Here is a 17,252-nt window from a genome sequence, read left to right as displayed (position 1 = left end):
ATACTATTTTTTTTTCCTTGCCATTAGTTTAGTTTCAAATACTCTTAATTAAAGGAGGATAAAACTAGCCAGACATCCTTGGTGTATAATACCACTGAAATGTCATTTAGTTGAATTCAAACTTCTATAATTTAACACTTTGTCTTTTCCAGACAAATACACCCAGATTTGACTATCCTCTCTTCACCAGATATTTCCAAAGCACCTAACTGCCTCTTAAATTCAGATATTTTCCTCAACACCACTTAGGATGAGCATGAAGTACAAACTACTAAAATGAGAAATCTCATTCCCATTCCTCCACCCTCCTTTGTTGGTCTTTCCAAAGAAAAATAAATAAATAAATAAAAGCTAACTTTCCTTAATGTTTCAAAACAAATAATTAAAATGACTCTTGGGGTAAACACCATGAAACTCAATGAGCTATTTCCTTTATTTTTAATAGTCAGAGTCTCAGGGTCTATCATGAAAATAGCTGCATAGTTTTGACTCTGCCAAATCACTCAGTGAAATTACATCACAGGAGGGCTGTCTATGCTCTGAATAGAATGTATCCCTTTGGCCAGTTGGGCACTTGCCTGCTGGAGCTCCGGAGTGGCTGGGTTTTCTGTTTGTTTGTTTGTTTTGTTTTGTTTTGGTTCTCTCAGTATATGAACTCTCCTTAACTATACAGCACCATGACTATTTGCCCAGGCTAAATGGAGCAGGTTATCCAACCTGATTGAGAACACTCAAACAATAATGAAAATTTCTCCCAAGGAAGGTATCAGGGGTGGTGGCCAGATTACTGGATTTCTAGAATAGAGTAATCTCTGTACCATGGAAGGGATCAAATCTTTAAAGCAGTCATGAAAAGAAGCAGTAAAAAACCTCCCATCCCACAAATGTTATGTGGTCTCCCTCCAGAAGGACATTCAGATAGTGTGAGGAATGAAATCAATATACTCGGGTTGCCTGGTGAAAAGACCTAATCATTCCAATCAAAAAGATGATTGTAAGACTCCTGCACTATTTGACTTCCAGGAGATGATGGTATGTTAGTTTCTCAATATAAAACGATAAGGGAATACTATTAAGCATTACAGAGGAAGGAAGTATTCATACATAGGACAGCAAGGATAAATCTCAAAAACATGCCCAATGTATGAAGCCTCATGATGTATGATTCCATTTATATGAATGTCAATAAAAGGCAAATCTATAAGGAGAGGAGCAGGATGAGTGGCTGTTTAGGATTGGAGAAAGGCATTGATTGTAAGTGACTAGGAGGGATCATTTATGGGGCAGTGGAAATGTTCTAAAATTGTACTATATCGAGGGCTAAACAATTCTATAAACTAAACATCTTTCTTCTTTTAATCCTTAAAACGGATGGATTTTGTGACCTATAAACAATAACTAAACGAAGCTGTTGGGGGTTAGGAGGATGTTGTACCAGTAAATAAGTGGCTATGCAGGTCTGGGGGTCGTTCCTCAGATACCGTTTGTCTGTCACTAATTCCATTCTTTCTCTGTGCCTACCTATAAACCAGAATTGGGGCAGGAGAGGACGACACATTACCAAATTTGAGAATGTGTAATCACACCACCAGACCTGGGAATCTGGAAAGGCAATCAGATATAACTTTACCCATCTAGAAAAGATGAAGAAATGACAAATGTAACTGCTGCCTGGAGGCCTTGCTATTCCATTACAGTAAATGGAGATTGCTGAAGGAAATCGGACTCCAGCAGAATCCCCAAAGAATAACCAGTCAGTTGACAGGTTTTCTAACAAAAACGGGACATGCGTTCACCAAATCCAGGTTGGTTTTACTTTAGAAGCAGGAACTGTTTCCACGAGAGCGCGAAGCGGCGAGATCTGCTCTTAGGGCCAAGAGGGCCCGCTAGTTCTCCCGCGGCCAAGCGGCTAGGTGGGCTGCAGCTTGCGCTGGGCATCTCGGTCACCTGGGTCCAGACAATCCTGCGGCTCCCGCAGTCTGGGACAGTGCGTGGGGGAGTGTCACTCTCCAGCCGGGTGGAGGCGGCGGAGGCCCGCGGTGAGGCCCCGCAGGGTTACACCGCACTGTCCTGCACGTCGGGTAACCTGATGTCAGGCGCTGTCCGACCTGCGCGCACGTCCCTAGGCGCTCTTCCCGCCGCGCTCCCACAGTCCCTCCGACGCCGAGTCCCGCGGGGCCCCGGGACTCCATCCCGGACCTTCTTTAGGGACGATCGGACACCGAGTCCAGGTGGCCGAAATCCGCGCCGCGGGGGGGAGGCGCCTCCACGCCGGCCTCACCCCGGGGCCGGAAGGGGGTGAGGGCGGAGCTGGACCGCCACCGCCCGGCCCTGGGGGAACTGGCTCCCAGCTCCCTCCCGCGTGCCCCCCGCATAGTGCTCATGCGCGCGGCCCAGCCTTTAAAGCGGCAGCTAGAGCCGCGCTTTCGGCAGTCGGGCGCAGCCGGGCGGATCCCACGCAGGTGCAGGACCGTGGGCGGCCGGCTCTGGCGGGTGGGATCCCTGACACTGGCAAGTCCTGCCTCTCCTTTTTCGTGCTTAGCTTGTCTGTCTGTCTTCATCTTGGCGCCCTCCTTCCCACCACCCCGCAATCCCGATCTGGGGTTGCACATCGATTGTGGGTTTGGCTCGACTGGCAGCCGAAGCGCCGCCTCCAGATCTAGAGGGGCCCTGGCCCGGGAGACCCTCCCATCCTCGGCGGTCCCTGGGTTCCCGAGGGAAGCAACATCTCTGAGGAGGGGGCGGGCGGGCGTCTTGAGCTGGGGACTTGCCCCCTCCCCCACCCCTGCCTCCTTCAGCCTGCTCTCTCCCAGGTCCCAACAGCCCCTCAACCACCATGTCGGCAGCCTGGATCCCAGTTCTCTGTCTTGGTGAGTACGCGTACCTCACCGGCCCGCTTCCCCTCGCCCCAAGTGGGGGTGGAGGCTGGAGCCAGTCCTAGCGCTTTCCTCTCTTTGAAGGTATCTGTCTGGTGCTGCTGCCGGAGCCCGCGGGCACCGAGGGAGCTGGTGAGTTGTGGGTTCCCGGGGCAAGGAAGGAGCGCTCGGTCCTGGTCGTCCGAGGGGCCGAGGGTCAACCGGGATTCAGATCGAGCCCCCTGCCACCTTGGCTCGAGGGCAAAGGTTGGAGTTGCTGCTTGGCTCGTCCCAACCTTGGATTTGCCTTGACTTACCTGTTCTCCCCCGCGAGGGGGTCCCTGGGGTCCGATGGGGACGTTCTTCCCTAGGCGCAGAGAAGGAAGCCTTTCTCCATGTCTACCCATCCCACCGAGCTCCCAGGCCTGAGCGCCGGCGGCAAAGGTTCAAGCAAGGGTACTTGTTGATCCCCACGTAGAGGCACACTAGCGTTTGGGGTCGAAAGAAACCTTCAGACTGTCGTAGCCGACAGACAGGGAGACTCGCGTCGTTGTCCTACCTTGATTTTCCTCCTAGCTGTGTTTCAGGTGTATCCCTTGAAAAAGCACATTTGTGGTCCCATTCACATACGAGAAAGTCTAAAAAGTTTGTTCCACGTGTGTAGAGGTCCAGGTATTGGTGGGCGGTTCCGTGTATTTTCCTAGTAACTTTTCTAAAATCCGTTGTTTACCATGAAAGTAGAAATAAGGGTAAGTATTGCACTCGGGTGCATTTCTCACTCTTTCCCCAGTAAAGTCAGCGTTAGAGGGTGAAGGCAGTCTCTGCGCCCAATTCCAGTATTGCCCCTACCTAAGCCGAAAATAGGATTAGCACTGTTTAATAATAGGTTTGAAACTCCTGTTTTCGGTAAGGATTTTAACTTGGCAATTTTCTAGAGGTCTGAGTTCCAAGCTCAAGAGCATGTGCCTGCCATCCTCCTTCCCTTCCAGTCCACATGTACAGCTCAAAGCAGAGGGAACAGAGAGGCTCCTTGTTAGAGGCAAGCTACTCAATTGGGCAATGTGACCCAGACAGTATTCCTCTCTTGGAAAAAGGAGAGTTTGTTTGTTTTAAAAATGTTTCAAAAGTTTTAAAGGCCATTTCTTGTATTTGGAAAATGCATTAGTAATGTTAATCTCAATTTAATATCTACTGTAAATGGACCAATTAACATTCTGTATTGTTATCTTGTTGCATATTACTGAGGGCTTGTCTCTACCTAGTGTCTTTTGTAGTAAAAACTTTGATTCTTTATTAGGTTAAAAGTGCAGAACTTGAGCATATTAACAGTGCTTTCTAAAAATCCATTCACTGCCTGAAATATTTCTTTGGACAGATCTGGAGCAGAAAATAATCAGGTTCAATTAAGATAAAAATGCTCCATTCTGATGGGACTAACTTCCCTGTCTTTTGGAAGTTGTAGAATGTTCCTTGGGCAAATTAACCCCATGGTTTGGTTTTCTCATCTGTAAAATAAATGACTGAGCTAAACAACATTCTGTCACTCTAAGCATCATTTTACTGTTTACTTAAGAGAATTTGTGATTTTAAGGCTCTTTGTTTATAGGGCAACTAGGATAAATGCTGCTGTGAAGTGAAGGTAGCTTAGAGGGATTTTTGCATATACCTATGAAAATGTTCCAGGAAGGCTCAATTCAGATTCACTACCTTCACTTCATGCTTCATCAGAGTGGGATTTCCGTTTCTAGAATGAATAAATGCTCAATGAGTAATGCTATTTTGTAGTTCCAGTGTATTTCCAAACTGATTAAAAACTGAGAAAATTATAATATTAGACTTCTCTAGTGGTTGGGAACTAAGTTAAATTGGAAAACCAACTTTTGACTTGCTAAAATCTGGGAATGGTGTGAAATGGTTACGTGTCAATGGTGTAGAAATTAGGGAAGTAAAACTTAAATCTCATGCCCTGGTTTCCCCACCATTGTTCCCAAAGAAATTCCAAGTGTGCTTATTACATTCCCTCCTTTTTCTTCAGTTTCCTATTGCTATCACGTGCTTTACCAGAGGCTTGGACATCAGGAAGAGAAAGCAGATGTCCTCTGCCCAGGCGGCTGCCCTCCTGAGGAATTCTCTGTGTTTGGGAACATAGTTTATGCCTCTGTATCTAGCATATGCGGGGCCGCTATCCACAGGTAAGCCCAAACACACCAGGTGAGGGGGGAATGCAAGCATAAATTATTTTCTTTCCCACTTTAGCCTTCATACTTTTCTTTGGTGCCAATTTTGGCCACAGAAGATAGATATATTTAAAGTTTTAAAGTTCCCTGAAACATCAAAAACATAAGGGAAGCTTTCTGACGAAGGGCAGATTGCATTAGTTCTTGATGGCTAGATTTTATGGTTCTAATCATTTCTAATCATTTCATTAACATTTCTAATCAGATCATGTATTACAGAGCTTTCACTATGCCAACCATCATTTTAACTTCTACCACAGTTCTACAGGGTAGGAACAGGTCTGCTTTTATAGTTGGGAAAACTGAACTCAGTTTGTCAAGAATCTTACTCAAGGTCACTATTGTTTAGCAAGTGCCATGCTATCCTTCAGTAGAATGGTCCATGTGACACTTTGAAAAAAAACGCAGTGCAAGAGCATGTTGTTAAAGTATTTTAGGAAAATTGTTTTATTAACTCTGAATCTCTGAGCTGTGAGGACAGGATCCTACAAGTGTATTATCATCAACACTTAAGAAGTTGGACAGCACAAAACCGTTTCCTCAGGCAAATTTTACTCCTGTGCAAGCAAGTTTTTAGGAGACTGGCAGCACTCGACTTCCCTGCCGAACTATTTTCTTGGTTAATCAGAGCCATAGAGGCAACATGGCACTATATGTCAGCCTGGTGCCCTGGAAAAGTGTGGGTGGCATCTCAGCTGTTCCTCTCATGTTGCAGGGGAGTAATCAGCATCTCAGGGGGACCTGTGCGGGTCTATAGCCTACCTGGCCGAGAAAACTATTCCTCTGTAGAAGCCAATGGCATCCAGTCGCAAATGCTCTCCAGGTGGTCTGCTTCGTTCACAGTGACTAGTAGGTACAATTATATTGTTCTCACTTATTAATATTGCCCCCAACACCCCCCCCCCCCCAAAATAAGTTTCCTGCTTTTCTTAGTCCAACTTATTTAATTCTGGTAGGAAAATTCTGTGGTCAAGAAGCGTTCAACTATGGGATAGAATTAGGAGACCAGAAGGGTCATGTATCACTCCAGCCTCCAAACTTGGGTGAATGGGGAAGAATGATCTTGCTGTCAGAGATGGCATTACAAACTTGAATTGACTGCATTCAGAATGCCTTGAAACTCAGAGAGACACTAAACGGCAACTCCCTTCAAACTGTGATCCTTTCAAATGTAATAGAAAATAATCCATTTTGGTTCTCTGACAACTAATATGTAGTTTATATTTTTAATTACCATCACCCTGTTGTATTTATTATCCAGAACCCTAAATAAGATTTATAATTAATGATTAAAAAAAGAAAGAAGAAAAAAAGTCTTCTCTTTACTTTAACAGAAGGCAAAGTGGTGCCCAGGAAGCCACAGGACGGGCAGTGTCCACAGCACGTCCATCAACAGGTATGAAACATGGAACCTCTCTCCTAGTTGCCTGGCAGTTACAAATAAAGTGTTGTTGGTAGACACTTACCTTTTTAAATGTGAGGTTAAAGGCTGATATTATAGATAAAGTAAAATGTTATGTTTACTGACATATTGCAGACAGAAACATTCAATTTTATATTTCAAATCCCTTCTTATATTTTCATTACCAGCTTTACTACCAATCATTCTCTCAAAGTCCTATGTTTTCTCTGATTTGACAGACCACAAAGTACCATGAACTTATTTCCAATTTCATTTGCTTTATTCCTTAATTATTGCACTGTCAAATGAATAAAGGAATTAGTGTATGTACTACAAAACAAAACAAAAAATAGAAAGGGTCCTGGGCATTTAAAAAGAAATTAGTATTTGTAGAGGGACAGTGTGCCTTTATTTTTATGTGGTGCAAGGATCTGACCCAGTGCCACTACAACCCTAGCCCAAGACTATGGACATTAAAGTTAAAAAAAAAAAAAAAATTTAAGAACATTAGTTTTTTTGTTGCCAGTCTGCCTCAACTGTGGGTTTGGATATCAGATTCTTGAATCAGAGGTATATCAAATATGTAGGCCTATAACAGTCCTGTCTTATTTCTTTGTTGGGGCATGGCTTCCCTAGTCCAGGAAATCATGAGGAAATTAACTTTCAAAAAGACCTTTACAAGAATGACACTCTGTTTATTATAAGCTTTCCCCCCATGAGAGCTTCTTGCTCTGAAAGTTTCTTTTGCTGATGCTAAGTGCTCCCTTTGCTTTAGGTAAACGACTAAAGAAAACACCAGAGAAGAAAACTGGCAATAAAGGTAAGAATGACACATCCACTTGGGAAAATAGCATTTCCCCTGCCTCCTCTTGTGATTGCTAACAAAAGGACTTGTTTGGCTATCCACAGACTGTAAAGCAGATATTGCCTTTCTGATTGATGGAAGCTTTAATATTGGGCAGCGCCGATTTAATTTACAGAAGAATTTTGTTGGGAAAGTGGCTCTGATGTTGGGAATTGGAACAGAAGGACCACATGTGGGTCTTGTTCAAGCCAGGTACCAACTTTGTTAAAGTGATGATACAATCATGAGTTGCATGTAAACATATTGAGTTGTGGACAAGCTGAATTCTCAAACTATACATTTAGGATTTAAGACTGGGCAGGCATTTGCCTAACATATGCAAGGCTAGGTTCCATCCCCAGTAGTGCAAAAAAGAAAATGAAGCAACAATAACAAATAAATAAATGAATAAAAGATAAAAGAAAGAAATGCCTGGGCAGACTATTAGGTCTGAATGCCTCCTTTTTGGAACAAAAGGATTGGAAGAATCATATGCTATCTCTATATAAAGACCAGAAGATGAACTGGAAGGTCTTGTTGCTCACATAAATCTGCTGTCACATCTATCTACTCTGCTTGATTCCCAGTTTCTCTCTTCAGAAGGAAGAAACAGTAATAAGTCCATTTCTCTTTCCTATTCTGCCATTATTCTGGTTAGCTCTTTCTATATTCCCTTGGTTTGGAGCTCTTCTCATGTTAAAAGAATAGCTATTGATGTCTTTTAGAATTATAGTATGCTCATTATACCAAGCTTGAAATTTCTCAAATCATACCTCCCAGAGATAGTCATTATAAAACCTTCTATTTCCTTTAAGAAGATATTTGATAAATATATGTTTTTTAAAAGGTTGGTCTCTAAAAATGTCTTGTATCCTGTCATCCCTCAGTATTTTGGGCATTTTCTCATCAAAAGCATTCATCAGAAAAACGACATTTCATAATATTCCTCTGCACAGTTCCCTAGCCATTTTTTCTATTGTTTTTCACCCTTGCAAACTACTACGCTGTGATGAGTATCCTTTCTGATGATTTCATTAGGCTAGATTCCTAGGTGTTAGTTCTGACATTCTGAAGCCTTCTGAAATAGAACTGCTTTCTAGAAAGTTGAACCAGTTTAAATTTCTATCAGCAGGGTATAAAGGTGTCACCAGTACTTCTACAAACTCTTAACTTACATTTTATTTATGTTATTTTTCAAAGTTGGCTCTGCTTTTAGTTTATTTAGATAAAAAACTAAATTATTTAGTTGTGTGTGTGTGTGTGTGTGTGTGTGTCTGTGTGTGTGTGTGTGTGTTTAGTGTGAGATGACTGTTGATTTTTTTGTTGTTGTACCGGGGATTGAACTCAGGGGCACTCAACCAATGAACCCCCACATCCCCAGTCCTTTTTTTGTATTTTATTTAGAGACAGGGTCTCCCTGCTTTGCTTAGGTCCTCACTAAATTTCTGAGGTTGACTTTGAACTCTCCATCTTTCTTCCTCAGCCTCCTGAGCCGCTGGGATTACAAGTGTGAGCTACCATGCTTGATTTTTACATAATTTAATCATTTGTCCCTCACCTCAAAAAAGAAACAAAAAAAAAGAGCTCCTAATTTCTTTATTTTGTGGTATCTTTCTTCCTCTTCTTTTTGTGGTGCTGGGGATTGAACATGGGATCTTTCACATACTAAGCATGTACTCTACCACTGAGCCACACCCTCAGCACTGTGGTATCATTTTTATGTACAAGTTTGGGTAAGGCTATTTCTTTGGTCCAAATGCTCACTCTTTTTTTTCTTTTCTTCTCTTCTGTTTGAGACATGTCTCACTAAGTTGTCCAGGCTGGCCACAAACTTATGATTCTCCTGCCTCAGCCTCCCCAGTAGCTGGGATTATAGGCATCCAAGCTCTTATGCTAATTCTTACATCTTTTTTACACTGTTTTGATTATTACAGCTTTATTGTACATTTTAATACCCCCTGAGGCAGTTCCCCTGCAGTCCATTTCCTATATTTTTTGGGCTAATTTGACCCAATTATTTTTCAAAGGGAAAGCTACAATACTGTGTAGACACAAAGACTAGCTTCTTATAAACTTCCCGGTTTGTAGTTTTTCTACTTTAGGAAGAAATTAGAGTAGATAAGTTGTGTCAAGAGCTTATATTTAAGTTGAAGAACAGAATGTATCATTAAGGATGCAAAAATATGACTGACCTCATAATTCATAATTTGTATAGTTGAACAGTGACTACAAAAGTGAAAAGGTTATCAAGCCATGAAATCTGATTTTGTGACCCAACATTTTACAAGGTGTACAGAAATCAAACTACCAGGTATACAGAAATATAATTAGTGCTATACTTGTCCCTCAAAGAATTTTTTTTTTTTGGGGGGGTGGGAGGGCTGGGGTTGTGGCTCAGTGTTAGAGCACTTGCCTAGCACATGTGAAGCACTGGGTTTGATCCTCAGCACCACATAAAAATAAATAAAATAAATGTATTGTGTTCATCTACAACTAAAAGATATATATTAAAAAGTGTTTTGACTGGGACTGGGGTTGTGGCTCAGTGGTAGAGTGCTTGCCTAGCCCATGTGAGGCACTGGATTCAATCCTCATCACTGCATAAAACAAAATAAAGTTTTAAAAAAATGCTTTTTTTTAAAAAAAAAAAAGTTTTGACTTAATAAAATAACTACTGATAATGCTAAGGTCTTAAACTTTTGCACTTACAAAATATTGCTTATCTAAAAATTAAGTATAATAAATTATTATTATTTTTTTAACTCAACATGGTCTCTAATGAACAGAGTAGTTATAAAGTGAACTGAGTGGCTTGGGAGGCTGAGGCAGAACAATCACAAGTTCAAAGTCAGCCTTAGCAAAAGCTAGGTGCTAAGCAACTCAGTGAGACCCTGTCTCTAAATAAACTACAAAATAGGGCTGGGATGTGGCTCAGTGGTCCAGTGCCCCTGAGTTCAATTCCTGGTACTCCCCCAAAATGAAAATTTCTAAAATTTAAAAAAGTGAACTGAGGGCTGGAGGATATAACTCAGTGGTAGAGCACTTGCCTAGCATGTGCAAGGGTCCTGGGTTCAATCCCCAGTAACACACACACACCACACACAAAGTGATATGAATTCTTTTAATATTAACCTTTTTTCTTGAGTCAGGGTCTCACTATATTACCCAATCTGTCCTTGAACTCCTGGATTTAAATGATTCAGGAGATTCAGTCTGCTTCCTGAGTAACTGGGTATACAGATGCATGCTATCATGCCCAGCTATTATATATAAATATCTCTCACAATACATACACTTTAAAGATCAGCAAATGTCATTTTCATTTATTATAAAAAAGTTAATATTTTATAATTAATTTTCTAGTAACTTTTTCCATTAAAAAAATGTTGGCTTTCGTATGGTTGAAATTGTCCCTTCTTATGGAAGAGACCTGGGTACAAGACCCCAGAGTGTTCAGGGCTTCCAGGCTTCCTTACTGGAGCAGACCCAGTCTCACCTGCAGCTATTTCCCAGATACCTGGTGCCCATCAATGCAGACTTCCATTAAACCCAGGGTCCTGAGCCAAGCCCAGTTTCAGATGCTTCATACATATTGTCAAGGAATAAATGCTAAAGCCAGACAATCCTAAATTTAAAATGCAGCCATGCTTTGTTGGGCAAATTACCCAAGTGCTCTGAGCAATTTCTCTATTTAGGATAATAATCTACCTTGAAATTATGATGAAATGAGTTTGCAAATGTGATATGTATTTATTACTCAGAATAGAATAAACCCCCAATATAGCAATTGTATTTGCTGTATTTTAGAAATTATACTTATATTTCTAAATTCAAAAAAGGATGCAGTGTCTTAGTTGACTACATACTGTGGGATTAAAACAGAAATTTGAGGATCACATGCCTGTAATCCCAGTTATTCAGGAAGGCTGCGGCAGGAGGATCAAAAGTTTGAGGCCAACCTGGGCAATTTAGCAAGACTCTGTCTCATTAAAAAGGAGTGGGGATATATCTCAGTGGTATGGTACAGTGCTACTGGGTTGCAATCCCTAGTACCACAAAGGGTGTTGCCTCTTTACAAACTTTTTAAAGGTACCTAATGTTGCTTATTGCTTTCTCAACATTCCCAATACTCACTGAATAATATCTTTTTTTAAAATCATAGTGAACATCCCAAAATAGAATTTTATTTGAAAAACTTCACATCAGCCAAAGATGTTTTGTTGCCATAAAGGAAGTAGGTTTCAGAGGAGGTAATTCCAATACAGGTAAGTAGACTTGGACACCCAGGGTGTAATATAGTAGAGAGTTATTAGTGGTCAGATGTGTGGAAACAGTGTTAGGCCATTTTATATGAACTGTTGTGAAACTCTTCCTTCTGGTACTGGAATCTTAGCTAGGCCTGCATCTGATCACCTAAGATTAATATTCAACTTATAATGAAAAATATACCAACATGTTAATTGATAGTTCTTATTTTAAAAAATCTAAAGCATTGATTTATAATCTTTATATAAGATAGGCCAGATATCACTATAATGCTAAAAAGAAGCAAAGGTTTAACAGACTTATCTAATTAAGGCAGATGTGGCAGAAAGAATTAGAGTAGCACAATTGACCCTCTGAAAAGAGAATTTCTTGTTCCTGATTCTTAGAGGTATGCAAGAAAGGCAAGAAAGCACATGACAGGAGTAGGAGTCAGTTTTGTGTTTCTGACTAGTGATTGACATGAAGTAAGGAAATGTGAGGCTTCTGGGAGGTAGAGGGGGAAGTAATGTGGGTATAGTGAAGACAAATAGGCCTGAAGGATAATTAAACTTTTCCAGCTGAGGCAGCTATTATAGAATCCAGTTCCATATATGTTAAATTCTTAAACTTAATAGTAGCAAGGAAAATAGAAATGTCATTTGAGCAGAGGTAAATGCTGCCTGTTTGCATCTTTTTAAACCCAGGCAAAGCCTTGAAGCATACTGCTCAGAAATTTTTCACGGCTGACAGTGGAGTGAGAAAAGGGATCCCAAAAGTGGTGGTGGTGTTTATTGATGGCTGGCCTTCTGATGACATTGAGGAAGCAGGCATTGTGGCCAGAGAGTTTGGTGTCAATGTATTTATAGTTTCTGTGGCCAAACCTATCCCTGAAGAATTGGGGATGGTTCAGGATGTTGCATTTGTTGACAAGGTAAGGGGGTTAAGGGGTATCTTCTGTTCTGGTTGTTATTCAGTTTTGCAACTGTAAGCATGGTGCTGACTGGCCCCATCTGATTAACTCTGAACATTCAAGATTGAATGTTTTCAAAAACTTTTAATCTTAGAAACAACTTCTGATCTCATTGGATTATCTTCTATGTGTCTCCCCCATTAGGCTGTCTGTCGGAATAATGGCTTCTTCTCTTACCACATGCCCAACTGGTTTGGCACCACAAAATATGTAAAGCCCCTGGTACAGAAGCTCTGTACTCATGAGCAAATGATGTGCAGCAAGACCTGTTATAACTCAGTGAACATTGCTTTCCTAATTGATGGCTCCAGCAGTGTTGGAGATAGTAATTTCCGCCTCATGCTTGAATTTGTTTCCAACATAGCCAAGACTTTTGAAATCTCAGACATTGGTGCCAAGATAGCTGCTGTACAGTTCACTTACGATCAGCGCACAGAATTCAGTTTCACTGACTATAACACCAAAGAGAACATCCTTGCTGTTATTAGGAACATCCGCTATATGAGTGGTGGAACAGCCACTGGTGATGCCATTTCCTTTACTGTGAGAAATGTGTTTGGCCCTGTGAGGGACAGTCCCAACAAGAACTTCCTGGTAATTGTCACAGATGGGCAGTCCTATGATGATGTCCGAGGTCCTGCTGCTGCTGCACATGACGCAGGTAAGATCCTTGTCCTTTGTATGGAAAGGGAACTGAGGAGGGGTTTTGTGAATTTGGGGAGTAAATAAAAATTTAAGCATTTATTTTGTGGAACAAACACCTGCAGTGTAGCAGTCATTGTTCTAAGAACTTTATCTAATATTAGCTGATTTGTCAGAGCAGCCCTACTAATTTCATTCTACAGAGATGGAAACAATCTGATACAGCTATTAAATATGGTAATATAAACATGCTGGCTTGAGTGCACTCCTAACCACTGGATTATCAGAACTGTCTTGAGAACCATCATGTTAAGGACTTAAGTTCAAGTGCTTATGTTTGGCTCAAATTTGGAATATATCCCCAAATAATCACTGTTTACCATGCCTACCATGTGAGTGATTATTCTAACTTTTGTCTGTAAAGTTTTCAGTCCAGCATGAATTTTCTAAGATAAGGTCACCAATAAACAGTTTAACCCAATCCCATCTAAACTTTCCTCAAATTGTCTTCTTGAGATAATGAACACACACTCCTGTGTTTTAAAATGGTAGGTTTCTTCCTCCAACCTTAGCATTACTTTTGGAAAAAGTCTAGTTCCTGAAGACATTAATCTAATGTGTTGCTCAGATCAAACAGGCTACAGGGGGGAAAAATGCTAGGATTCCCTTTGTGGGGACGTAAGTAAATGACTTGGAAGGGGAGAATGAACAGCCTTGCATTGTACATTTTCTGTACCTCCTTTTCCCTATTCAATTCCTAGTGACTAAACCTTTTCTATATATTAGAATCTCTCTCAATATTGTGTACTTCTGTATTGACAAAAAGGCTGAAGCAGTTCAGAGAACTGATACATGCAATTTAAGCTATACATCTAGTTTGTTTTCACACACAAGCAACTAACCTATGTTCAAATGAAGACCTACCTTCCTGCTGTCACTTCTCAGTGTACTAAACTAATTTATAGTTAGGATTGTATTCAGGCTAAAGTGAACTAAATTTCCATGTATCTTCCCTATGATCAGGGTAGGCCACACTGAAAAGTTTCATGAAAATTACCCCTTAGTGATAGTGATGTCAAAGTCACAAAACCCAGAAGTCAGAGTGGGCTTTTAGGGCTGGGTTACAACTTTTTTTTTCTAAACTAACTATATACCTGGGGTGAGCTCAAAAATTGGAACTGGAATGTAGAACTTGAAAAAGTAGTAAAAAAAAAAAACTTTGTGGATTTTGTTTGTTTGTTTTGCTAGGTGGTAGAAGGGATTGGCTGTTGGTGATAATTAGGATGTTTAAAGTAGCTTGTATATCCTCTAAACCTATTTTATATAGTCTTTGCAACTCTGTGATCACTGTATACCATTCTTAGAAGGGGAATGAAATCTTGAGTAGTGATATAACTAGAATGTTGGAACTGATGTGAATTCAGCTAAGCATTACCCTGACAAAATGTAGTAGTACTAAAAACCCCATAGTAAATAAACCAAGGGGATGGAGATAGAATGCTTCAATGAAATAAATTACTCCAGCTTTATAGAAATCCCTTTTTGTCAATTTATCACCAGGTATTTTGTGTGGTGTGTGTGGTGATAGGGACTGAACATAGGACTTCACGTCAGGGAAGTGTTCTAACATTGAGCCACATCCCCACCCCCATCACCAGATTTTTGCTGTAGGACTACAGATTGGCACTTTTTGATGACTGGATATGTTTGCCAATGTAACTAGAAAGACTAAAACAAGTCGTTGGTATCTCAGAAGACTAGTGTTCCCCAATGTAAACTTTGAAAACATTCACCACTTAACTTATTCTGTGCCATTCTCCCATGCTTTAAGGTGCCAGTTAGGACTCCAATATACTTTTAACCGAAGTGATAATAGCAGGCCTTTCTCACACCAACCTCAAGGGGGGAAATTTTCACTGTTTTTGTAGTGCTGGGGGATTAAACCCAGAAACCTCTTCATGCTAGGCCAGCACCATACCATGACCTTCATCTCTAGCCTGCAGAATATCTTTTGGAGATAATGTGTAGTAGGTTAAGAAAATTTTCTTCCATACCTTAACTACTTGTGTTGTGATGGATATACACTTTGTCAAATATTTTTTCTGCACTGCTCATATCATTAATAAGTTAATGTGCTGAATTACACTGATGGCAGAGACTTATGGTTTTGACCAAACTGTTATACCGATCTCATCACAATGACTGAAAACTTACCTAATTCTAGTTCAAAAATTACAAGGAAGTTTTCTCTGCAATTAATCACTAATATATGGAATCCATACACAAACAAGTTTACATACAAACTGGACCAGTTTTTAATTATCTTTAATTATTTCCATTGTAGGTATCACCATCTTTTCTGTTGGTGTGGCTTGGGCACCTCTGGATGACCTGAAAGATATGGCCTCTAAACCAAAGGAGTCACATGCTTTCTTCACAAGAGAGTTCACAGGATTAGAACCAATTGTTTCTGATATTATTAGAGGCATTTGTAGAGATTTCTTAGAATCCCAGCAATAATGGTGATATTTTGACAACGGGAAGGAAGTACAAGGGGATCTAATGTATAAACTGTATTCTCATAATGAAATATCATAGCATACTAGGATCAGATACTTGTATTAAATGTCAACAGGTATTCTAAGCAAATAAGCATTCATTTAAAGCTACTACCTTCTGATTACTATTTAGACTTCATAATTATTCAAAACACTTGGCTGAGTCTTCATAATTATGGCCCTTAGAAACTCAGGAAGAGAAGACATTATGGATTAAAATCTTTAAGTTTCTATGTCTATTAAATGTTTAGATATGCAAATACCAAGTATCAAAAGAATGTGATACTTAGACCAAAAGTAACATTCCTTCTCTAATCATTTTCTATTGATTATATAAATAAAATGAAAGAGAAACAAATAGAAAAAAACAGCTTTTTAACATAGTTCAACTATTTTGATCCAAGTGGATGTTTTCTTAAAACCAATCCCATAGCTGGTTCCTTCATACTACAAAGTTACAATTATTGATTATATTGCAAGGAATTGTGTATCAAGCTTCTCTGTGTATTTTCTTAGTAACTTATGCCTAAAAATATCACATTCAGCAAGATAGCAGGATTGCTTGGTATTTTTCTATTTATATACTTAATTTTATATGTTTGTAGATATACTGGCTTTTACTCTAAAAGACAGCAAAGCACTGAGAAAATGTTAAGTTGGTAAGGTTGTTGGGAAAAAAAAAAACCATTTCAAATAACAAAACTGCCAAGAAAGGTATTGTAATTTGGATACTTAATAAAATTGCTAGTGACTTATTCTAAGCTGCCTTTTGTTATTCCAAGTCTTTCTCCCTAAGGTATAGTAAATATTCTGTATGTACTAATTTACATGGAAAGACCAATCTGAATTGTTTTTTAAATCATGTATAGCGAGCCTGTGTGAGGCTGGAGGATGGTAAGTTCAAGGCCTGGGCAACTTAGGGAAACCCTATCTTAAAAAAAAAAAAAAAAAAAAAACCTGAGAAATGTAGCTCAGTGGTAGAGTACCCCCGAGTTCAATTCCCAGCACCACAAAAACAAAGTAAAAAAAAAAAAAAAAACCAATGTGAATAATACCAAGTATATTTTTCTTTCATTTAATTATTTACTGCATGCCCCACTGTTTTAGCCATTACCAGATTAAGTAAGCACTATCACATGCTTCTGAGTACTAATGTTTTGTACCTTGTGCTAGTTTCCTTAATGTGCAGTAGCTCATCAGGAGTTTCCTCCATAGACAGAGGTGCTCTATCACCCTGTCTTGGCTGTCTTCCTCCAAAACAGGTTCTGTTCCTCCTTCATTTACCTGCTTCAAAGAGATCCAGATTCCAACTGAAACCATACAACCAAGAGTTGACAGAGGTATTAATTGGCTGGAATAATATATCCAGTAAATCTTTTAAGGTCTATACAATTTATGGGGAAAGGCAGAACTTTAATTACCTTTGACATTACACAAATACTGATAAAAGGGAGGTTGAGAAGATAACTTCGTTACTATTCCTTAAAGCTGAAAATGTA

The 17,252-nt window shown here is 40.1% G+C and overlaps 2 protein-coding genes across 3 annotated transcripts in view; both read left to right on the top strand.

Annotated features, from left to right (window-relative positions):
- The window catches only part of COCH (cochlin), a 50,044-nt gene that overhangs the window by 29,792 nt on the left and 3,000 nt on the right, over positions 1–17,252 (top strand). The gene's annotated exons all lie outside the window — the stretch shown is intronic.
- On the top strand, positions 2,822–16,514 carry LOC306654029 (cochlin-like). Its single transcript, XM_079127243.1, is given in 14 exon segments — positions 2,822–2,870; positions 2,961–3,008; positions 4,891–4,892; positions 4,894–4,933; positions 4,936–5,047; positions 5,808–5,945; positions 6,430–6,488; positions 7,270–7,314; positions 7,404–7,551; positions 11,501–11,556; positions 11,559–11,603; positions 12,288–12,514; positions 12,698–13,214; positions 15,540–16,514. Coding segments are annotated over 14 exon segments (1,647 nt in total). The 5' UTR covers positions 2,822–2,836; the 3' UTR covers positions 15,716–16,514.

Source organism: Sciurus vulgaris (genome assembly GCF_902686455.1).
Source record: "Sciurus vulgaris genome assembly, chromosome: 2".
NCBI lineage: Eukaryota > Metazoa > Chordata > Mammalia > Rodentia > Sciuridae > Sciurus > Sciurus vulgaris.
Note: the sequence above shows the minus strand (reverse complement) of the source record. Positions and strands in the feature narration are given on the sequence as shown.